General features: G+C 51.6%; 2 protein-coding genes across 4 annotated transcripts; both read right to left on the reverse strand.

Annotated features, from left to right (window-relative positions):
• Window positions 1–302: 302 nt before the first annotated feature.
• On the reverse strand, window positions 303–9,245 carry gpn2 (GPN-loop GTPase 2). Of its 3 annotated transcripts, none has more exons than XM_070899029.1 (6): window positions 6,026–9,245; window positions 3,150–3,606; window positions 2,160–2,316; window positions 1,634–1,794; window positions 987–1,117; window positions 303–742 (listed from the first exon to the last, which is right to left on the reverse strand). In XM_070899029.1, the coding sequence occupies exons 2-6, from the start codon at window positions 3,564–3,566 to the stop codon at window positions 637–639; spliced, it is 972 nt and encodes a 323-aa protein (XP_070755130.1). In that variant the 5' UTR covers window positions 3,567–3,606; window positions 6,026–9,245; the 3' UTR covers window positions 303–636. The 3 variants fall into 3 exon arrangements, with proteins under 3 accessions (XP_070755130.1, XP_070755129.1, XP_070755131.1); XM_070899028.1 differs by lacking the exon at window positions 6,026–9,245 and adding an exon at window positions 4,311–4,423; XM_070899030.1 differs by lacking the exon at window positions 6,026–9,245 and adding an exon at window positions 4,311–4,421 and having other exon boundaries at window positions 303–739.
• Window positions 9,246–9,791: 546 nt separating this feature from the next.
• On the reverse strand, window positions 9,792–21,663 carry gpatch3 (G patch domain containing 3). The gene is made up of 7 exons (XM_070899024.1): window positions 21,327–21,663; window positions 18,485–18,939; window positions 17,862–18,036; window positions 17,624–17,683; window positions 16,461–16,582; window positions 12,836–12,963; window positions 9,792–12,036 (listed from the first exon to the last, which is right to left on the reverse strand). Exons 1-7 carry the CDS (start codon window positions 21,661–21,663, stop codon window positions 11,832–11,834), a joined length of 1,482 nt encoding a protein of 493 aa, XP_070755125.1. The 3' UTR covers window positions 9,792–11,831.
• Window positions 21,664–23,192: the final 1,529 nt, after the last annotated feature.

Below are 23,192 nucleotides of genomic sequence, written 5' to 3' on the forward strand. Positions count from 1 at the left end.
GAGGGACACGGGGTCAGAGTGGCAAAAGGAGTGATTGCAGGAACTCAGCATGGAATGGCTTTCTGGGCAGCGACACGTCAGTAGCAACTGGATGGGAAATCTATGGGACAGGATGAGCCAAGATGGACCAAAATTGCCTAACTTTAGGTTTCTCAGAGGGACCGATGCTGCAGGATACAAGAGGCCCCAAACAGTCGCAGATCACCGTGCTGATCAGCAAGCGCAACTCTGACATGTCTGGTTCTGTAGTTCTGAGCAGTCTCTAACCAGACTGCCCTATTGCTGGTCTAGAGGAGGATGTATTGAAGTTGAACATCTTTATTGCGCATGTTTAAAAAAATAAACAATAAAAGGATCAAATTCCTGGAAACAAATAATCTTTCCAACATTCCCTCTCCAAGCAATACAAGGAGTCGATTAACGAGATTGGCTAAAGATGGTCAGTAACTGGTCGGCAGGCAGTCACCAGCTGGTCCAGCAGGTGAATCTATAGTCCAACTGCGGCACGTGTGAAAAACGACAACTCCCAGAATGCACTGCCACACCTGGAACTAGGGAGCACCATGGGAGATGCCATCTCTGTCACTGTGTCTCTCCCAGTAGGTGAAGCCATCACCCACAGATACTTGGGAGGATTCACGTTATATCAAATTCTGCATTTGGGTGGGAGAGCTGCATCACCTTCTGCTCCACATTCTCCTCAATCGATCTCACGTACTTCTCCTGGGCATCCAAGGACCTGCTCGTCGCTAAGGAAACACACTCGGGATAATCAGCAAAAATATATCAATAAATACATTTACAATTAATAATAATGAAGTCTTGTTGCTGCTCCAGTGGGCAAGATCCAGAGAGAGAGCGAGATGGAGAAAGAGGTGGAATGTTTGGGTGTGGGTAGCAGCTTGTCCCGGTTTAGCTCTATAATTACTGGCCAAACACACTACAGGGTAAGATGCTGGTGATGAAACGGTCTGTGTAAAGGATACTCTGTGAACTGGAAATCTGCCCCCACTGCTGCAGACATCATGGCCTCCAGAGTTCTTTGTTCTGAGTTTCCAAAACAGTATCCATTTGCCTTATCGACTGCTCTCATTACATGCTTCATGGTCTCTTTGTCCTGTGGGAGAGATCACATAAACCCTTCAAACTCTATCAGATACCCTGTGTACCCATAAAACTGACGGCCTGAACCCCCAAGCTCAAATATATACCTGGATGCACCCCCAAACTGACACACAATCTGCATGGACCCGAAAACTCATTCATCCTCAGCATACCCCCCCCCCCCCACCACTCAAATATCACTGTTTCTCATAACACCTTGTACAGCATAATGCCCTCGCACTCCCCATGTTTGCTCTGAATGTCCCTCAGAACCCAGTATGTCCATAATCCCCTCAAATCCCACAACTTGGAACTTCTCACGATCATAAAACCTAACCCCAATCCTCTTGCTCCTTAACATATCCCAGAACATCGTCACACTGTGAACCCCAATAGTCCCCTCACACTTAATCTGTATCCTGTAATCCCAGTGAGTGCAATACTGTGTCCTCATGGTTTTGTACTGTTCTCAAACACTAACTAGCCTATTTATGCTGCTGGAATGCCGGTATAGCGAGCAGCCACTCACCTGCACATTAAGAGGGATAAAGGAGACCAGACTGTAATCTTCAACCAGTTCCACCAGCTTCTTGTTTAATCGTCGAAAGTTTTTGAAGAAAGGATCTTTGGCCAAGTGATCCAACAGGTAAGACAGATCCAACACCTCCGTGTAATAATCTAGGTTAAACGCTTAAAAAGAACGAACACAGACCTTAGCCCAAGTGCTGGCCCATACTTGCTGACAGCCCAGTGCTCCTGTGATTTCATCTTCTCTATGCGAAGCACCGGCTGTATTTGCAATAAATCGCATCAATACAAACAGTGAATTAACAGAAAGCAAAAGATTTCCAGCTGAAATGATCAACATCCGGAATTAAAGACTAAACTTTGCTCCTCGACTTTCTAACATTAGAACCAGTTTGTTTATGGTTTAATATGAAGCCCAGAGCCTCTCCCCACAGGACCAGACCAGACCAGCCAGAGCCCCTCCCCACAGGCCCGGGGATCACCCAGCCCCTCGCTACTTTGTTGCATGTACCCCCATATAGACTTACCCAGTTTCCCAAACTGTTCGATGAGATCCATTTTGGAGAGAATGTTGACGTGAGGCAGCTCCACGTGCAGCATGGTGGACAGGGATGTGCAGAGAATTGAGATGAACTTTGCCGGATCGGTGCAGTAGTGAGAATCCACCAGGTGCACAGCCGTTAGCTAGAAGAAAACAGACAGCAGATTTAGGTGGGGTCAGCACACTGCGTCCTTACTGGGCTCAGCGTGTGTTCCTGTCCTATGAGCCCTGCTGGTTACTGCGTCAAGAGTTGATATGTAGGCATCGCTCACATATATGCTCAGCCATGCAGGGCAATCCTTTTACTTACTGAAATGTGAGAAACACCAACAGCTGTCGTCTTTTATTTTACTAAAACTAACGGTTTACCTTTTATTGTAATTAATTTAAATCAGCTAATAAGTTAAAACTCCATATAGTCCCCAGTTATATTCTGGCCAGGCAGGACAACAGGGAAAGGTCAGAGATCTTCCTTTATTCTTGCAGTTCTCCCATCCTCTCCTGAGCTAACCTAGTGGCGTCGCATTCCTCACCTGAGTGACCACTCACAGTGTACGAGTTTCAATGAGTGTTGGCAAGTTCGGTATCACAGCTGAACCCTCCCCTCAGTGACCTGTGCATGCACATTTTCCCGGGGCTCACTGGAAGAGAGCATTTCCCCTCTCTAACCAAGAGCCCAGGGGACTGACTGAGTCACTAACTCAGCACAGACCAGGAACCAAAGCCCCAGCCTCTGGCCTATATGGCTCAGTGTTGCACCAGGCTAGCTGCTATCTAACAAATAAAATGAGGGGGAAAAAAGTGTCATTAGTCAGCATCTGTGAGCAGGAAAGGCAAGGTAACCCTTCAGGTATAACTTTCAGAGTCACACCTGAAACACTGGGTGTTCTCTCTACAGATGCTGAGTTACCTGCTGAGTATTTCCAACATTGTTTGCCTGTGCCTCAATCATCACAGAGCTGGAGGTTGAACTCACCCTGAAATTCCACTTGGCTAACTGCGCGAGGATGTTTCTCACGGAACAGTTGTGGGTGTACAGCTCCACCTGGCCAGGGCAGTCAAACAGGAAGTAACAGTCCTTGAACTGTTCCATCTTGCCCTGCAACCAATCCAGGTTTGTCTCTAAGTATTCCATGCAGTAAATGAGTCCTCCATTGGGGCCCAGTCCGAGACCGTCCATAACATCATCAACTTTCACCAGCTCAGCAATGTCCACACAACACTGGTACGGAAGGAGGTCATTGGCAGGGTCAAGGTTCACCACCACCACCTTGCGGCCCAGCTTTGAGAGAAACTCTTGCATCCCCAAGCAGTAGGTGGTCTTCCCCGAGCCAGGTGGCCCGATAACCACCTGGCCAAAAATGACAGTGGGAGGCCTGGGCTCTTCAGACATCCTAACTGGATCCCTAGGGACTCATCGCAGCTCCACAAGCCTGGAAGAGAGAGAGAGAGAGAGAGAGACCATCAGAAAACATCCGCTAGAGTGTGTAATGTCGAGTGTGGATTGTGTAGTCTAGGTGTGTAATGTAGAGTGTGGATTGTGTAGTGTAGACAGTGGGGTACGGTAGTGCAGTGGTTATGTTACTGGAGTAATAAAACCGAGAATGTAAGTTCAAATCCCACCGTGGCAATTCGATATTTTGAATCGGGGGGAGGGGGAGAAGAGGGGAGATGAGAATTTTTTAATCTTGCGAGTTGCTGTGATCTGGAATGTGCCTGAAAGGATGGTGGAAACAGATTCAATAGTAACTTTCAAAAGGGAATTGAATATATACTTGAAGGGGAGAGATTTTGTAGGACTATGGGGAAAGAGCAGAGGGGATGGCCTCCTTCAGTGCTGTATTATTCCACAATTCTACGAATCAGCTTTTCTCCAGCAGGACTGAAGACTTTCGCCACAAAACAGGCAGCGCAGCAGCACCATGGCTGGACTCAGCACCCACCCCCAAAGTCCCCCCTCTCAATTCCCTGGCGGCCTGACTCTCGCCGAAGGGCGAGTTCCAACAGCGGATGCCTCACCCAGGAGCCCCGCTGCGTTAGCTCCGGACACCAGGCCCCGCCGCCCCGGCCTGGGTTTGCTCTGGGTGCCCCGCCGCAGTGCCACCTCGGCCCGCTTTTCCTAAGCAACCTTTCCTACCGCAGAATATTAAAGCCTGGTGCTGGGAAGCCGAGTCCTCGCTCTGCCGCCTGACGGAGCAGCTTCAGCAGGCACAGGGTAGGCCCGAAGCTGCAGGGTGCGACTGAGCATGCGCACCCCCGGCTCCCCAAGCATGCGCTGTGCGGTGTTGTTCCCCGGGATTTCCGCCTCCCATTGCCGAAGAGCCCAGGAATACCCCAGCCCGGGGACTTGGCACTCGGGCTCTGTGCATGTTGGGGGATGGAAGCAGGCACCAGACAGGACATGTGGTAAATGTAGCATGATTGGGAAGAAAGATGTAACTTTGGATCTATGGTTCCCAAAACACTGGGATTTTCCTCGTGTCATGTCTGGATCTGTTGTTGACTAATTGTTCGCGATTGATTGCTATGATTAGCCAACAACTTAATTATCATTGTATCATTCGACTACCAGAAGGGGTACTAGATGGAATTGGCCTTTTTCCATCCAGCAATGTCCATGTAATTTCTATGTTTCTTGTGGGTAGTGATGGAGCAGGTTTACATTTCACCCATTTTTGAATTAAAGTTTATCACGGGACCTCGCCTGCGCTTTATTAACTCAAGAGGAAGTTAGACCATTTTCTTCTCCAGGTTACTCCCCTTACCCTGCTACCCCTGACAGCTGCCCATGTTGGAGCAAGTTCCTTCGACAGCAGCATCATCCCAGTGAGCCTAGACTCCAAATGTCATGTTCGACTGTGCAGCCCAATCCTTACATTTCAGATGAGTCACATTTCAAACAATGTGACAACTTATTAACACCTCACAATAACAATAATTTCTCCCCCCTCCCAATTAGGATTGGAAGCTGTGCCCATCAATTGATCAGATCAGGGCTGGAGACTGTCCAAACCAAATGATCGGAGATTAGAGCTGGAGGTAACACATGAAATTGAGGCAATAGTTAAGTTGATGGTTTCGGTCAGTACCAGTTATATACAGTTACAGTGGTTCTGATGAAAGGTCATCAACCTAAAACACAAAATGTTACTCTCTCCACAGATGCTGCCTGACCCGAGCATTCCCAGTATTTTCTGCTTTTATTAGGTATCTTTATTGAGTAGTTGTCACCAAAGTTATATTAAATAAACTGCTGAAATGCAGTTTTTATTTTCTTAAATGGTACTTTGGGGTTGAAAGTTAATTTTTTCGATGACTGGTTGAAAATGCTCATTTGGAGATGGGAATGTATGAACCTGCTCTATTTGAACATTCCCTATCACTCCATTTACAGAAATGCACGGGGTTGAGAGTGGTAAGGATTATTTTTTTTTAAGAAATTAGATTTAGGATATTCTGAGAACCCTACTGGGATGTGTGATGTGAAACAGTAATCGCTCGTGGGCAAGTGCAGAATCTGGCTGAACACTGTTCAGTTATCTTATGTGCTCAAGCTCCATTCTATGTTGTAATTGAGGACAATACCTGCATCATCTATCAACATCAATGGGGAAATGTGAGGAGTGACATTCATAGAAAAAAGTTTGCAAATCCCAGACTGAAGGGAACCCCGCATTGAACATTCAACAGCAAGGGTTTCTGCTGCTCCTATCAAGGTTAATGAAACATTGCACTTAAAGAAGAAAATATTTTATTTCATGTACAAAAATATTTTTCCTGAAATTAAACAATCTGAATATACATAGAATTGTTATTTATACAAAAGAAATAATGGTTTCTAATTTACAATACCCTCGGTCACACTGTGACTGGACTCAGTTCTGGGATTGCTCCCCATGATGTAGTACAAGGTGTAGGATCTGAAGGAAACAAGATATTTAACGAGATGGCGAACCTCGGGTTGGACGATAGGGTCAACATGCACAATCCTTGAACAAGGTTAGAGATCAGAAAACAACCTTATTCCACTGTATAGTAGGCACATGAAACAGAATCAGGAGAGTTGGTTGAGGAGTCACTTAACACCTTTAAACTGAGCTGGATTGATATCTGCCGAAAAGCAGGATTGAGGGTTCATGAGATGTTAACTACACTGCTTGGTTTGTTTTCAGGGGAGGTAGGGGCATGTCTGGGATTTTAGAGGAGATTTTCCACTTCTGCCAGGGAAGCATCCAGGAAATTATTCACCGCCAGCCCATGACTTTCCATCCATTCATTTTAAATCACGGACTGGGGGTGGATAATTTCCTGGAATCCATCTCCAGCAACAGAATCATCGTGGAGAATTTCCTCTTTAGTGTTCATAAGAATTAGGAGCAAGAGTAGGTCATTCGGCCCCTCAAGCCTGCTCCGCCATTCAATATGATCATGGCTGATCTTCTACCTCAACTCCACTTTCCTGCCCTATCCCCATATCCCTCGATTCCCTCAATATCCAAAAATCTATCGATCGCGAATTGGCTTCCACAGCCCTCCGGGGTAGAGAAATCCAAAGATTCACCACCCTCTGAGTGAAGAAGATTCTCCTCATCTCAGTCCTAAATGGCCAACCCTTTATTCTGAGACTGTAACCCCTGGTTCTAGACTCCCCAACCAGAGGAATCTACCCTGTCAAGCCCTGTAAGAATTTTGTATATTTCAATGAGATCAGCTCTCATTCTTCTAACTAGAGAATATAGTATAGTCTTGTATGGAAGAAAGCAATAGCCAACAGGAAGGCCCAGGTTTCGATCCACAGCCTGCGCTAAGTTAGCCGATCTCAGCTTCGATACCAAAATCAACCAATGTTCCTGCTCCTGATGGCCATCTACTGACCCTTACTGGAAAATGCACGTTTGTAGATTTCGAGGGAGAAAGAGGATAGGATCAAGCTGAACTGATGTTCCCCCATAATCAAAATGACCCACCAAAAATTACCAAGAATATTCAGGAAAGCTGGGGCCTGTGCAACCATAACCAGTATGATGAGAACCTTCGAACTATTTTCTTCACAAGACAAGAAACAAACTGTTTTATAGCCTTACACCACCACCACCACCAGTGAGTGAGTGGGAAAAACTGTGGCAGATGGAGCTCAATGTGGGGAAGTGCGAGTTCATTCACTTTGGACCCAAGATAGATCAGAGTATTTTCTAAATGGCAGGAAGCTAAAAACGGCAGTGGATGGGCAGTGAGATTTAGGGGTCCAAGTACAGAAATCACTAAAAGCTAGTGGACATGTACAAAAATAATTTAAAAGGCTAATGGAATGTTGGCCTTTATCTCGAGGGCTAGAATACAATGGGGTGGAAGCTATGTTAATTATATAAAGCTATGGTTAGACCCCATCTGTTCTGGGCACCACACTTTAGGAAGGATATATTGGCCTGAGAGGAGGTGCAATGCAGATTCATCAGAATGATACCAGGGCTAAAAGGGTTCAATTAATGAGGACATTCTGTCTAAGCTTGTATTCCCTTGAATACAGACTAAGCTTGTATTCCCTTGAGTATAAAAAATTAAGTGATCTAATTAAAGTGTTCAAGATGATCAAAGGAGTAGATAGGGTCGATGGAGAAAAAATATTTCCTCTGTTGGGGGTTTTAAATAGGGGCGTTACATTTGCAGTTTTCCAATCTGCTGAGACCTCCCTAGAAACCTTAAAAAACTACAGCTAGGCTGTTCAGGGGTGATGTCAGGAAGCGCGTCTTCACACATAGCGTAGTGGAAATCTGGAACTCTTTCCCCCCCACCCACCAAAAAAAGTTGTTGAGGCTGGGGGTCAATTGAAAATTTCAAAACTGAGACCAATAGATTTTTGTTAGGCAAGGGTATTAAGGGTTAAGGAACCAAAGCAAGTAAATTGAGTTAAGATACAGATCAGCCATGATCTAATTGAATGGCAGATGAGGCTCGAGAAGATGAATGGCCTCCTACGTTCCTACGTTTCTAAGACCATTAAATGTGTTATGTCACATGGAGGGAGTAGAGTGGATGTCCCAGGGATGGGACCATTGCTGGTTCTAATTTACAGCAGATACCTGGATTCAGAAATTCGGTACAATGTGGTCATATTTGTTTTACTTAAAGATTTCAAACCAGGGAGCAGTGGAATTGGAGGAGGCAGATCAGAAATTACAGAATAAGCTGAACAAAATATGCAACTGGACAGAACAATGAGGAAACATTTTTACACAACAAGATTGTGAGATCTGGAATGCAGTGCCTGAAACAGCAGTGGAAGCAGATTCAATGGTGTCTTTCAATGGGGTATTGGATAACTGTTTGAAGGGGAAAAAAGTATAGGGCTATGTGGAAAGAGCAAGGGAGTGGGATTAATTGGACAGCTCTACCAAAGAGCCGGCACAGGCATGAGGGGCCAAATGGCCTCCTTCTGTGCTGTATCATTCTATGATTCTAAAGGGAGCTGGAATTTAATGCAGACAAGTGTGAAGTACTGCAGATGGGAAGGAAATATAAGTGACATATGGAATCCATGAATGGCAGTGAATTAGCTCAGGAGAAGCGAAGGAGTTTTGCAAACTCAATGGGCCCCAAGTTTCCACATGATTCGCGCCTGATTTTTAGGAGCAACTGGTGGAGAACGGACTATCTTAGAAATCGCAATTCTCCACATTTTTTTTTCTGCAGTTCTAGTCAGGTAGAACAGTTCTACTTTGGAACAGAATTTTTTCTTCAAAAGGGGGCGTGTCCGGCCACTGACGCCTGATTTCAAAGTTTCCACAGTGAAAACGTACTCCAAACTAACTTAGAATGGAGCAAGTGAAGATTTTTGTAGAACGGAAAAAACCTGTTCTACACATTAAAAAAATCAGGCGCAGGTTACAAATTAGGCGTCCAGAACGAGGTGGGGGGGGGAGGGAAGTCATTAAATTCTACAATAAATCCTTATTTATACTTATACAAATAAATCCAACCTGAATAAACATTTATAAGCAAAGAAAAGATTAAATAAACCATCTTCCTGTGTGAAAGTGCTTCAGGCACGGAGAATGCTGCAGTCAGCCTGAGGCGACTGTTCTTCCCGCGGGGGGGGGGGGGGGGGGGGGAAGAGGAGGCCCCCGTTCTTCCTGCGGGGGGGGGGGGGGGGGGGGGGGGAGGAGGCCCCCGTTCTTCCTGCGGGGGGGGGGGGGGGGGGGGGGGGAGGAGGAGGCCCCCGTTCTTCCCGCGCGGGGGGGGGGGGGGGGGGGGAGGGAGGAGGCCCCCGTTCTTCCCGCGGGGGGGGGGGGGGGGGAAGAGGAGGCCCCCGTTCTTCCTGCGGGGGGGGGGGGGGGGGGGGGGGGAAGAGGAGGCCCCCGTTCTTCCTGCGGGGGGGGGGGGGGGGGGGGGGGGGGGAGGAGGAGGCCCCCGTTCTTCCCGCGGGGGGGGGGGGGGGGGGGGGGGAGGCCCCCGTTCTTCCCGCGCGGGGGGGGGGGGGGGGGAGGAGGAGGCCCCCGTTCTTCCCGCGGGGGGGGGGGGGGGGGGGGGAGGGAGGAGGCCCCCGTTCTTCCCGCGGGGGGGGGGGAGGGAGGAGGCCCCTGTTCTTCCCGCGGGGGGGGGGGGGGGGGGGGGGAGGAGGAGGCGCCCGTTCTACCCGCGGGGGGGAAGAGGCGCCCATTCTTCCCCCGGGGGTGGGGAGGGAGGAGGCGCCCGTTCTTCCCGCGGGGAGGGGGGGGGGGGGGAGGAGGCCCCCGTTCTTCCCGCGGGGGGGGGGGGGGGGAGGAGACAGTGAGAAGGCTGCAGGAAGCCTCAGTGCTGATGGCAATGTGCTTTTATTAAAAAATGTTCAAAAATTAAACAGCTACAAAGAACTACAAAAATGGCCGAGTGCCAATGTTTCCTTCACACTGCGCGTGAGCGAACGCTCCAACGCGCACGCGCAGTGTTGCCGGCAGGAAAAAAACTAATTTAAATAGTACCCGCCCCCTCCCACGTACAAATTCGGCGCAAGTGTAGGCTCCGCCCCCCTGGGCGCCGTGCCAGGCAGACAAGGAGCTACAAAGCGCTCCAGAATCGCAACTTTTTTTTCCGGCGCCGTTTTAGACACGAAAAACGGGCGCCCCTCCCCAATATGTCCAACCAATGCAGCACAGCAATCCGTGGGATGTTGAACTACACAGGCCATGACAGTGGGGTACAAGTCAGAGAAGGCGGTGATCAAACTGTACAGGGTTCTAGTCAGATCTGTCCTTGGTACTGGGTCCTGTTGTAAAGTCACAAGGGAGACATTCAAACACTGGAGACAATGCTGGGAAGAGCTGATCTCCAGAGTCACAGTCTGAGCTTTGAGGAATGACTGGACAGACTCGGGCTATTCAGCCTGGAAACGAGACACATGCCAGGGGACCGGCGTACGGTTAAGTGTGTGGAAAAAGTTAACCTTGAATATTACTTTCAATTAAATTATGGGAGTAGGATAAGGGACGCAGGTTCAATTGAGTGAAAGGTAAATTTAAGACTGACATCAGGAAGTTCTTCTTCGGTTAAAGAATGATCAACACGTGGAATCGACCCAGAGAGAGTTGTGGAGGCAAAAACCCCAGAAGCATTGGAGGGCTTTAGGATCTTTTTGATGGATGAATTTAGATGGGCTGAATGACGTTCCTCATCCATTACTACCTTGTGACCTACAGATGGAGTGGGACTGACGAGCCAGGGAACAGGGTGAAAGCAGACACGGGTTCTGGATGGATTAGGACTGCGTGTGGAGTGGGGGGAGGAGCGGCCATAATCGAATAATCAGACATGGATTCTGGATGGAGTGGGACTGATGGCTGCAAGGGTGCAGGAGAAGATAATTGTACATGGGCTCTGGTTGGAGCAGACGGGCTGAACGGTGTTCTCTCTGGATGGCTACTCCTGTCCTGCACCAAGTCCCACTCACCCGTCACCCCTGCGCGTGCTGACCAACAGCACCCCAGGTCCCCAACACCTCCAATTTTTAATTCTCACCCTCGTGTTTAAATCCCTTCATGCCCACATCCCTCCTCATCTCTGTAACCTCCTCCAACACCCCAATCCACCGGGCCCCCCCCTTACATCTCTCTGTTCACCCCAGCAATGGCAGTCGTGCTGTCAGCTGTCCAGCCCCACGCTCTGAAATTTCTTCTCTGAACCCCTCCACCTCAAAATCCAGCTCTTACCAAGCTTTTTGTCATTCCTCCCAACATCTCCTCCTTTGGCATGAAGACTGTATTTTTCTAATAATGCTCCTGTGAAGCATCGTTGGGATATTTTGCAACGTTAATGGCGCTATACAAATGGAAGCAGTTGTTGTTGTTGAAGTTCTTCCTCTGGCCGTTTTGTCAGAACTTCGTTCAGTGTCTCAGCTACTTAATACAATGAATAAAGATCACAATCCCTGGTTCCACCCTGTACTACATTGAGTTAGCTGATCCTGATCACAGTGCTTCAGGCTGGAAAGGGAATCTTGGCCAGTGCTCGGTGTTGGGCTGGGGGCTGGAATCTTGGCCACGTTTCCTGCTCCGGACTCAAACTTATCCCTCGCTATATTATCAACTGTCAAAACCAGCAAGTACCAAGAACCTAACACTGCATTTCACAAAAATAGCAGCTTCCGCCCAGGATGTACTAGCAGCTGCAGAATGTCACTACGGGGCTACAGAGTGCTGTATCGGGGTTCGGCCCCTTTAACAAACATTACATCCTCTCTGTACTTCATGCTGATCACTGGCCGTCTCCGGAGCAGCGTGTCGCCCTGGTCCATCTCTTCAGGCTGGTCGTACACGGTTGAAATCAGGTGCCTGGTTTGTTGACGTGGTTTCTTCACTGGCTGAAAGTTCTGGATTCTTTCTCCATGATACCTGCGCAGAGTCAGAGAGTCACACAGCAGCAAAAGAATGTCAGTGAGGACAATGCTAATAAATCGAAACCAGCACAAAGCTCTTCTGTTCCTGCTAATGTGAGTGAGGTTCAGGTGATACCAGGGTGGTATCTGGGCAATGAAGCTCCTTGGCTCAATGGGTAGCATGCCTACCTCGAAGTCCGAAGGTAGCGGGGGTTCAAGTCTCACTCCAAAGACTCGAGCATAAAATCCAGTCTTGATATTCCAGTGCTATATTGAGGTTGTGAATAGCGCTATATAAATGCAAGTTCTTTTATTGGCCTTTCCTCACACCCCTGGGGAGGCAGGAAGGACATGGTGTTCGATATTTCTCTGACTGAATGTGCTATTATAATGAAAACAAGAAACACAACACTAAATGTACCACCCAGTGAAATTTCACCCAGTGAGGGACACGAGTTCCCAGCATACAGACTTGTGAATTAGAAAATAGTTTTTAGTTTGAGAGCAACAACACGCGTTCCATTCCGCATAGTTCCTAGTTTCACCATTCAATAGTGAGTCAATGAAAAATTCGCAACAGCTCTTCAACACTGCTTCTCCTGTACATTCAGGATCACAGCGACACCGTTACCGACTGTACATACAGGAACACACAGCGATTCCATTACTCACTGGGACTTGTGCGGTGAGGACACACTCACTTGTGGAAGACTCTTTGTAACGCAGTCACTAGGAGTCACCTCCCCTCAAAGTACTCTGGGCTTCCACCCACACCATATAGCGCAACGACGAGAGAAGCCGATTGTATCACTTACCCGAAACCTCGTTTACACTTGGGGTTCTGCCCATCGTTGTCCAAAGCATCAGCCAGCCCAGAGCTGCGGGATCCGAGGCCTTGTCCGTCCTTCCATCCCTGCTTTTCCATCACCTTCCTGCCAATTCCCTGGGCAAGGAGCAGAAAACACACACCGATCCACATAATCCAAAGAAAGGAGGTGACTGAGTCGAGAGGAGGAGCTCACCAGACCCAGCTGGCAGGACTTGGGGAGCGCTGCACTGTCAGAGGGGCAGGACTTGGGGAGCGCTGCACTGTCGGAGGGGCAGTTCTGAGGGGGCGCTGCACTGTCGGAGGGGCAGGACTTGGGGAGCGCTGCACTGTCGGAGGGGCAGGTCTGAGGGGGTGCTGCACTGTCGGAGGGGCAGGACTTGGGGAGCGCTGTACTGTCGGAGGGGCAGGTCTGAGGGGGTGCTGCACTGTCGGAGGGGCAGGTCTGAACTGTCGGAGGGGCAGGACTTGGGGAGCGCTGCACTGTCGGAGGGGCAACTGCACTGTTGGAGGGGCAGGTCTGAACTGTCGGAGGGGCAGGACTTGGGGAGCGCTGCACTGTCGGAGGGGCAGGTCTGAGGGGGTGCTGCACTGTCGGAGGGGCAGGTCTGAGGGGGGACAGGTCTGAGGGGGCGCTGCACTGTTGGAGGGGCAGGTCTGAACTGTCGGAGGGGCAGGTCTGAGGGGGCGCTGCACTGTCGGAGGGGCAGTTCTGAGGGGGCGCTGCACTGTCGGAGGGGCAGGACTTGGGGAGCGCTGCACTGTCGGAGGGGCAGGACTGAGGGGGTGCTGCATTGTCGGAGGGGCAGGACTTGGGGAGCACTGCACTGTCGGAGGGGCAGGTCTGAGGGGGTGCTGCACTGTCGGAGGGGCAGGACTTGGGGAGCACTGTACTGTCGGAGGGGCAGGTCTGAGGGGGTGCTGCACTGTCGGAGGGGCAGGTCTGAACTGTCGGAGGGGCAGGACTTGGGGAGCGCTGCACTGTCGGAGGGGCAGGTCTGAGGGGGTACTGCACTGTTGGAGGGGCAGGTCTGAACTGTCGGAGGGGCAGGACTTGGGGAGCGCTGCACTGTCGGAGGGGCAGGTCTGAGGGGGTGCTGCACTGTCGGAGGGGCAGGTCTGAGGGGGCGCTGCACTGTCGGAGGGGCAGGTCTGAGGGGGCGCTGCACTGTTGGAGGGGCAGGTCTGAACTGTCGGAGGGGCAGGTCTGAGGGGGCGCTGCACTGTCGGAGGGGCAGGTCTGAGGGGGCGCTGCACTGTTGGAGGGGCAGGTCTGAACTGTCGGAGGGGCTGGACTTGGGGAGCGCTGCACTGTCGGAGGGGCAGGTCTGAGGGGGTGCTGCACTGTCGGAGGGGCAGGACTTGGGGAGCGCTGCACTGTCGGAGGGGCAGGTCTGAGGGGGCGCTGCACTGTCGGAGGGGCAGGTCTGAACTGTCGGAGGGGCTGGACTTGGGGAGCGCTGCACTGTCGGAGGGGCAGGTCTGAGGGGGTGCTGCACTGTCGGAGGGGCAGGACTTGGGGAGCGCTGCACTGTCGGAGGGGCAGGTCTGAGGGGGCGCTGCACTGTCGGAGGGGCAGGTCTGAGGGGGTGCTGCACTGTCGGAGGGGCAGGTCTGAGGGGGTGCTGCACTGTCGGAGGGGCAGGTCTGAGGGGGTGCTGCACTGTCGGAGGGGCAGGTCTGAGGGGGTGCTGCACTGTCGGAGGGGCAGGACTTGGGGAGCGCTGCACTGTCGGAGGGGCAGGTCTGAGGGGGTGCTGCACTGTCGGAGGGGCAGGTCTGAGGGGGCGCTGCACTGTCGGAGGGGCAGGTCTGAGGGGGCGCTGCACTGTTGGAGGGGCAGGTCTGAACTGTCGGAGGGGCAGGTCTGAGGGGGCGCTGCACTGTCGGAGGGGCAGTTCTGAGGGGGCGCTGCACTGTCGGAGGGGCAGGACTTGGGGAGCGCTGCACTGTCGGAGGGGCAGGACTGAGGGGGTGCTGCATTGTCGGAGGGGCAGGACTTGGGGAGCACTGCACTGTCGGAGGGGCAGGTCTGAGGGGGTGCTGCACTGTCGGAGGGGCAGGACTTGGGGAGCACTGTACTGTCGGAGGGGCAGGTCTGAGGGGGTGCTGCACTGTCGGAGGGGCAGGTCTGAACTGTCGGAGGGGCAGGACTTGGGGAGCGCTGCACTGTCGGAGGGGCAGTTCTGAGGGGGTACTGCACTGTTGGAGGGGCAGGTCTGAACTGTCGGAGGGGCAGGACTTGGGGAGCGCTGCACTGTCGGAGGGGCAGGTCTGAGGGGGTGCTGCACTGTCGGAGGGGCAGGTCTGAGGGGGCGCTGCACTGTCGGAGGGGCAGGTCTGAGGGGGCGCTGCACTGTTGGAGGGGCAGGTCTGAGCTGTCGGAGGGGCAGGTCTGAGGGGGCGCTGCACTGTCGGAGGGGCAGGTCTGAGGGGGCGCTGCACTGTTGGAGGGGCAGGTCTGAACTGTCGGAGGGGCTGGACTTGGGGAGCGCTGCACTGTCGGAGGGGCAGGTCTGAGGGGGTGCTGCACTGTCGGAGGGGCAGGACTTGGGGAGCGCTGCACTGTCGGAGGGGCAGGTCTGAGGGGGCGCTGCACTGTCGGAGGGGCAGGTCTGAACTGTCGGAGGGGCTGGACTTGGGGAGCGCTGCACTGTCGGAGGGGCAGGTCTGAGGGGGTGCTGCACTGTCGGAGGGGCAGGACTTGGGGAGCGCTGCACTGTCGGAGGGGCAGGTCTGAGGGGGCGCTGCACTGTCGGAGGGGCAGGTCTGAGGGGGTGCTGCACTGTCGGAGGGGCAGGTCTGAGGGGGTGCTGCACTGTCGGAGGGGCAGGTCTGAGGGGGTGCTGCACTGTCGGAGGGGCAGGTCTGAGGGGGTGCTGCACTGTCGGAGGGGCAGGACTTGGGGAGCGCTGCACTGTCGGAGGGGCAGGTCTGAGGGGGTGCTGCACTGTCGGAGCAGGTCTGAGGGGGTGCTACACTGTCGGAGGGGCAGGACTTGGGGAGCACTGCACTGTTGGTGGGGCCGTCAATCAAACCCACCCGTCTGTTCAAGCGGACATAAAAAATACCACGCCATTTTTCCGAAGATAAGTAGGGAGTTTTCCGAGTGTCATGGCCAATATTCATCCTTCAAACTACATAAATGCGACAAACTAACTGGCCATTAATCTCATTTGCTGCCTGTGGGACCTTGATGTGAGTAATTGACTCTTACTTCAAAAAGACTTTGTTTGCTGTGAGGTATACCAGGATGGATGGGCTGAGTGGCCTACTCCTGTTCCTATGAGGCGCTGTGGGAAATCCCATGGATGTGAAAAGCACTGTATAAATGTAAATGTTTCCGATATAATTGCAGTAGCAATGACTCAGAGTAAGTCCATACAGTTTCTAATGTATTTGAAGTGGTTACACCAGCTGCATTTTTAAAAAATGTTTGTTTATCCCGCGATTCATGTGAACAGCAGCGATCTCTGGAAGGACCAGGCTATTATTTAAGTTTGCCAGGAGGTTCTGAATAAAAGTTCCAATTTAAACACATACATTTAAACAGAACATCCTGTTCTCATTCTGTATGGTTTTAAGCAATCTAATAAAGAAGGAAACATGCTTACCTTAGTGTATCGTTCAAAGCCTCCGATACGTGGGGACTGCACGGAGACATTCTCAAGACCCTCTCTCAGCCGTTGCTCCAGCCTCATTTGCACATAATCCCGGGAATCTTTATCTCCTCCATCTGTGTGAGATTCAAAAAATAAAATAACTTCACAATAGTCTTTGCCGAACAACAGCAGAAAACTACCGAAGGCAAAATCTTCCAACAACCACAGCACAGGCAGAGCAAGCAATCTGCACACCCTGTCTGAGGGTCCACCGGAAACTCTGCAATCAGTCACCATTCCTACCCAGACAAAGCAGGAACTCGCCCTACTGCACACTGCAGGAAACGCAGTCCCTACAGCTGTGCCACACACTGCAGGAAACGCAGCCCCTGCAGCCCACGTTGTGCTGCACATGGCAGGAAACGCAGCCCCTACAGCTGTGCCACACACTGCAGGAAACGCAGCCCCTGCAGCCCACGTTGTGCTGCACATGGCAGGAAACGCAGCCCCTACAGCTGTGCCACACACTGCAGGAAACGCAGCCCCTGCAGCCCACGTTGTGCTGCACATGGCAGGAAACGCAGCCCCTACAGCTGTGCCACACACTGCAGGAAACGCAGCCCCTGCAGCCCACGTTGTGCTGCACATGGCAGGAAACGCAGCCCCTACAGCTGTGCCACACACTGCAGGAAACGCAGCCCCTACAGCTGTGCCACACACTGCAGGAAACGCAGCCCCTACAGCCCGCGTTGTGCCACACACTGCGGGAAACGCAGCCCGTACAGCCCACGTTGTGCTGCACACTGCAGGAAACGCAGACCCTACAGCCCGCTCTGAGCCACACACTGCAGAAAACGCAGGCTCAGCTCCCTCCCTTCTGCCTCCGCCTCAGCACTATCAAAATATCCTGTTCCAAGATCCCTTTAATTTATTCCCAATTCTTCATCTCTTACATATTGAATTTCTAATACTACTTTCCTGGAGATGTAGATTCATACTCGGTGCTTATTCATTTACGCAATTGGTTTTTCTAAATATCAAACCTGATTAACATTTCTCCATTGTCACGCTCCCAAAGGGTTATAGAAGGAATCAGGAGTATAAAATGTCAAATTCCAATCGCACCTCAAAGAGACGAGAAATTTATAAACTACCTCCTCCTCCTCCAAACTGACCTTTGTCATAGTAAACACTCATATCGACATCCCAGTCATCGGCCGTCTCCTCATCAAAATCTGAAATAAAACAGCAAAAAGTCAACCCAGATACCAGCCATCACCATGCCAACCACTGTGATGACCCCCACCCATGATCCTGACCCAGAGAACCCCCCACTAGGACAATCCCGCCGACTCCCTCTCCCGACAACACCTGCCCCCGAGAACCCCCAACAACCCTTGTGTCCCGTCCTACCTCCTTTCTCCTCCTGCCAATACTGTGCGTCTGTGTAAAACACGAGGCCAGACCCTCCCTTTTCCCACTTCAGTTCAATCTCTTCCTCATATAGTCGCTCCTTTGTCCGCTCCTGGGTTGTAACATCCTCATACAGTGCCTCGTGTCTCTCCCATTCCTCGCAGGTATCGTCATCCTGGGCAACACACAAATCACAGTGACACATGCACAACAACTTGGATTTATACAGCGCACTAGAGTAACATGACCACCGAGAGTGGGGGCCGGGCCCCGGGAGGCGTCCCCCGAGAGCGGAGGCCGGGCCCTGGGAACCGCCCCGAGAGCGGAGGCCGGGCTCCGGAAGCCATCCCCAGAGAGCGGAGATCAGGCCTCGAGAGCGGAGGCCAGGCCCCAGGCCCCAGTCTTCACTGTTTGCACTCCATTCCATTCCAAGCAACGGAACTCTGTTCCGATCCCCGCAGCCCCCTGCTGATCATCAGAGGAGACGGGTTTTTCGGCCTTCGGGTGGGTGCCATGGCTGGCAGTGGGACCCCACCCCCGACGGTTGCCTCTGGGAACATCCGTGTGCGTTGGCCCTCATTCATCATGGAACTTCTCCCCCGAAGCAAGAAAATGCTACTTACGTCGTCCGAATGAGACTCCTCTCCCTCCGCTTCCTCATCCTGGACTCTCCTCTTTCGAGACTTTGTGTGTCCTGCCCCTTGCTCCTCTGTTCCCAACTGCAGCACGGGAGCGGGCGAGTCTCCCTGTGGGGTCTCTCCTCCTGCAGCTGTATCAACCGCTCCTTTCCTGCACACAGGGACCGAGCCCCAGTACTGGAATGGAACATTACCATAACGCCTGCCAGAGCTGGTCTTGGGGAACTTCAGGCCGAGCTTGGTGATGATGCGGGGAGGCAGGCGGCAGGCTTGGATCAGTTCCAGGAAGACTCTCAGTGGCGTTCCCACATTCCCGTTGGGCATCAGTGACGGGGGGTTTAACTCTGGCAATCTGGACAGGTCCTCGAGTGTGAAAGTTTCGCTCGGAGCTCCCTGACTCCGAAGCTCCTTTCTCGTTTTGTATGAGAAGAGGTTAGAATCTGTTGATCAAAAAGCACCATCAATAAACAAGGTCCTCTGTCCAAAGAGGAACAGCATCAAAACACACATGCACCCTCCAACCCCATGCATTTCGACCGCAAACACATACCCCCAACCCCACACCAATTTAACCACCAAATGCTGCTGTGAAACAGTTAGATGTGCCTGTCCTCCCAACACATGGATTCCATCCCAGAAGCAAGCACTATTATACTCATCATAGGCAGTCCCTCAAAGCGAGGATGACTTGCTTCCACGCCAAAAAGGGATGAGTTCACAGGAGTTTCAATGAAGGACCTAATATTCCAGATCCCGAACTACATCTTGAAGGGTGGAAGATGCCTGTATGTGGATTTTTTTTAACGGTGGTAGCTGGTGCACTCCAGCCACCACACGGGCTTGACAGAGCTAGGTCTTGGTCCAGTGGCAAGGATTACCCAAGACGACTGGAGACCAGCTCTGCTGCACGGACCAAGCGCACACACATACAGCAGTGTGGGCTATACAGTGCTATACTCATCATCATCATCATAGGCAGTCCCTCGGAATCGAGGAAGACTTGCTTCCACTCCTAAAGTGAGTCCCTTGGTGGCTGAACAGTCCAATGCGAGAGCCACAGACCCTGTCACAGGTGGGACAGACATTCGTTGGGGGAAGGGGGGTTGGGACTGATTTGCCACACACTCCTTCCGCTGCCTGTGCCTGACCTCTTCACGCTCGCGGCATTGAGATTCGAAGAGCTCAACACCCTCCCGGATGCACTTTCTCCACCTAGGGCGGTCTTCAGCCAGGGAGTCCCAGGTGTCAGTGATGATGTTGCATTTTACCAGGGAGGCTTTGAGAGTGTCCTTGTAATGTTTCCGCTGCCCACCTTTGGCTCGTTTGCCATGAAGGAGCTCCGCATAGAGCAATTGCTTAGGGAGCCTCTTGTCTGGCATTCGAACTATGTGGCTTGCCCAGCGAATCGGATCCGAGTGTGGTCAGTGCTTCAATGCTGGGGATATTAGCCTGGACGAGGACACTAATGTTGGTGCGCCTGTCCTCCCAGAGGATTTGCAGGATCTTGCAGAGACATCGTTGGTGATATATCTCCAGCAACTTGAGGTGTCGTCTGTACATCGTCCATGCCTCTGATCCATACAGGATCACCTCAGGTGAAACCCCAACGCTGTACGAGGTAGGCAAAACCATTAAACAAGGTTACGGGTGCGGATGGAATTCCTGCTGAAGCGCTAAAGTATGGCAGAGAGGCGCTGTTGGCGCGTATATATGACCTCATCTCTCTCATTTGGAGGGAGGAGAGCATGCCGGGAGATCTCAGAGATGCAGTGATCATGACCTTCTTTAAAAAGGGGGACAAGTCCGACTGCGGCAACTACAGGGGAATCTCCCTGCTATCAGCGACTGGGAAGGTTGTCGCTAGAGTTCTCCTCAACCGTCTTCTCCCTGAGGCTGAGGAGTTCCTCCCGGAATCACAGTGCGGATTTCGTCCCCTACAGGGCACAACGGACATGATCTTTGCAGCGCGACAGCTGCAGGAAAAATGCAGGGAGTAGCGCCAGCCCTTATACATGGTCTTTTTCGATCTGACAAAGGCTTTTGACACTGTCAACCATGAGGGTCTATGGAACATCCTCCTCTGTTTCGGATGCCCCCAAAAGTTTGTCAACATCCTTCACCTGCTCCACGACAACATGCAGGCCATGAACATTCCCAGCGGTTCCATTACAGACCCAATCCATGTCCGGACCGGGGTCAAACAGGGCTGCGTCATCGCTCCAACCCTCTTCTCAATCTACCCAGCTGCCATACTCCACCTCACAATCAACAAGCTCCCCGCTGGAGTGGAACTAAACTACAGAACCAGTGGGAAGCTGTTTAAACTACGCCGCCTCCAGGCCAGGTCCAAGAACACCCCAACCTCTTTCGCTATACATAGGGCAGTGATCGGCTGGTTTAGGACAAGCATGGGGTTTAAAGTTCTGCCGACTAAGCTCCAAGATTTCACACCAACAACAGTAATACAACAGTCCAGGGCGCTTCACAGGAGCGATATCAGACAAAACTTGACACCAAGACACGTAAGGTGATACTGGGACAGGTGGCCAAAAGCTTGGTCTCGAGGTAGGTTTTAAGGAGGATCTTATGAAGGAGAGGGGGGATGGGGACTGTAGACAATGGCTTCGTTCTGAGCCTCAATTTTAAAATTCTCACCCTTGTTTTCAATCCCCCCACAGCCTCGCTCCTCCCTTTCTCTGTAACTTGCTCCAGGTCTACAACCCTCAGCAATATCTGCACTCCTCCAATTCATGTCTGATAACGCTCCAGTGTATCGCCTTGGCATGTTTTACTACGTTATAAATGCAAGTAGTTGCCCGGCCCTCACCTGCCATCTCTCCCGCTCTGACGATGCGAATGAAGCAACGACTCTGCAGCCAGTCCCCGGCCCTGTCCACCCACTGGCTGCCGTCATACATCATCAGAAAGCGGGAAGCCCGGTCCGCGGGGAGCCGCATCACGCAACAACAGGTCGGGCTGCGGCCTTGGTCTGGTTCTGGGCCTGAGTCCGGGCCTGGCCGCCACCGCTCGGGCCGGTGCCGGTAATGGAAGCAGCTGAAGCCGCCGCTCTCGGTGAACTGCGAGAACATGTCCCGGAGGTCGGCGGAACGGAGCCCGCGCGGAATGTTCCCCACAACGGCGTAAACACAGGCCGCGGCCGCCATTGTACAGACAGGCAACGGGCTGCCACGCATGCGTATGGAGCTGTTGGGATGAAAGTCGCCATTTTTAATACTGGCAACGTGTCCAAAAAGGAGTTTTGTGTCCTTGTGACATTGAACTGTAACTGGTGACCCCGCTGAGCACCAATTCAGCCACCAACATCTTCATTTCCATCAATGCATAGGACAGGAGGAGCAGGTATTGGTGACCAGGATAGAGAAGCGTTACATAGAATTTACAGCACAGAAACAGGCCATTTGGCTCATCAGGTCTGTGGCAGTGCTTATGCTCCACACGAGCCTCCTCCCACCCTTTTACATCTCACTCTATTGGGGACAAGTAGCAGAATGATAGCGAGTTGGCTAAAAAAACAGAAAATAGAGTCATGGTTAAAGATTCACCAGAAATTATACCAGGACTAAAAGGGTTAAAATTGAGGGGTTTGATAGAGCAAGTAGGGAGAAACAAGTAAGGAGCGTACGACAAACCAAGCACCCCACCCACCCGTCCCTTCAACTACAACCTGCCCCACCTGTGACAAAGTCTGTAGATCCTGCATTGGACTTATCAGCTACCTTAGAACACATGTTCGTGTGGAAGCAAGTCACCCTCGACTCCGAGGGATTGCCTAAGAAGAAGAGGGAGAAATGATTTCATTTGGCAAGTGGGCTGGCAACCAGAAGTCATAGATTTAAAATAATTGGTAAAAGAACTAGAGGAGAAATTAGGACAAATTTCTTCACACACGGATCAGTGCTGTGACCACTCATCCTAGTTTTCAAATCCCTCCATGGCTCTTCCCCCCCAGCCCCCTCCCTATCTATGTAACCTCCTACAACCTTATGAGATCTCTGCCCCGATTTTAATCGCTCCACTATTGGCAGCCGTGCCTTCAGCTGCCTAGGCCCTAGGCGCTAGAATTCCCTCCCTAAACCTCGCTGCCTCTCCTTTAAAATGCTCCTTAAAACCTACCTCTTTTACCAAGCTGTCCTAATATCTCCTTATGTGGCTCGGGGTCAAATTTTGTTTGATAATGCTCAATCAAGTTAGTCAGACACAACCTTCCCTTAACAAATCCGTGCTGACTGTCCTTGATTAATCCATGTCTTTCTAAAGGAAGATGTATCCTTTCCTTCAGAATTTTTTCCAATAATTTTCCCACCACCAAGGTTAGGCTGACTGGCCTGTAATTACTCAGTCTATCCCTTTCTCCCTTCTTAAACAAAGGTACCACATTAGCAGTCCTCTGGCACTACACCTGAAGCCAGAGAGGATTGGAAAATGATGGTCAAAGCCTCTGCTATTTCCTCTTTTGTTTCGCTTAACAGCCTGAGATACATTTCATCTGGGCCTAGGGACTTATCCACTTTCAAAGCTGCTAAATTCCTTAATACCTCCTCTCTCACTATGTTTATTTCATCTAATATTTCACACTCCTCCTCCCCGATAGCAGCGTCTGCATCGCCCTTCTCCTTTGTGAAAACAGTTGCAAAGTATTCATTAAGAACCATACCCACATCTCCCGCCTCCA

Source organism: Pristiophorus japonicus, chromosome 14 (genome assembly GCF_044704955.1).
Source record: "Pristiophorus japonicus isolate sPriJap1 chromosome 14, sPriJap1.hap1, whole genome shotgun sequence".
NCBI classification, from domain to species: domain Eukaryota; kingdom Metazoa; phylum Chordata; class Chondrichthyes; family Pristiophoridae; genus Pristiophorus; species Pristiophorus japonicus.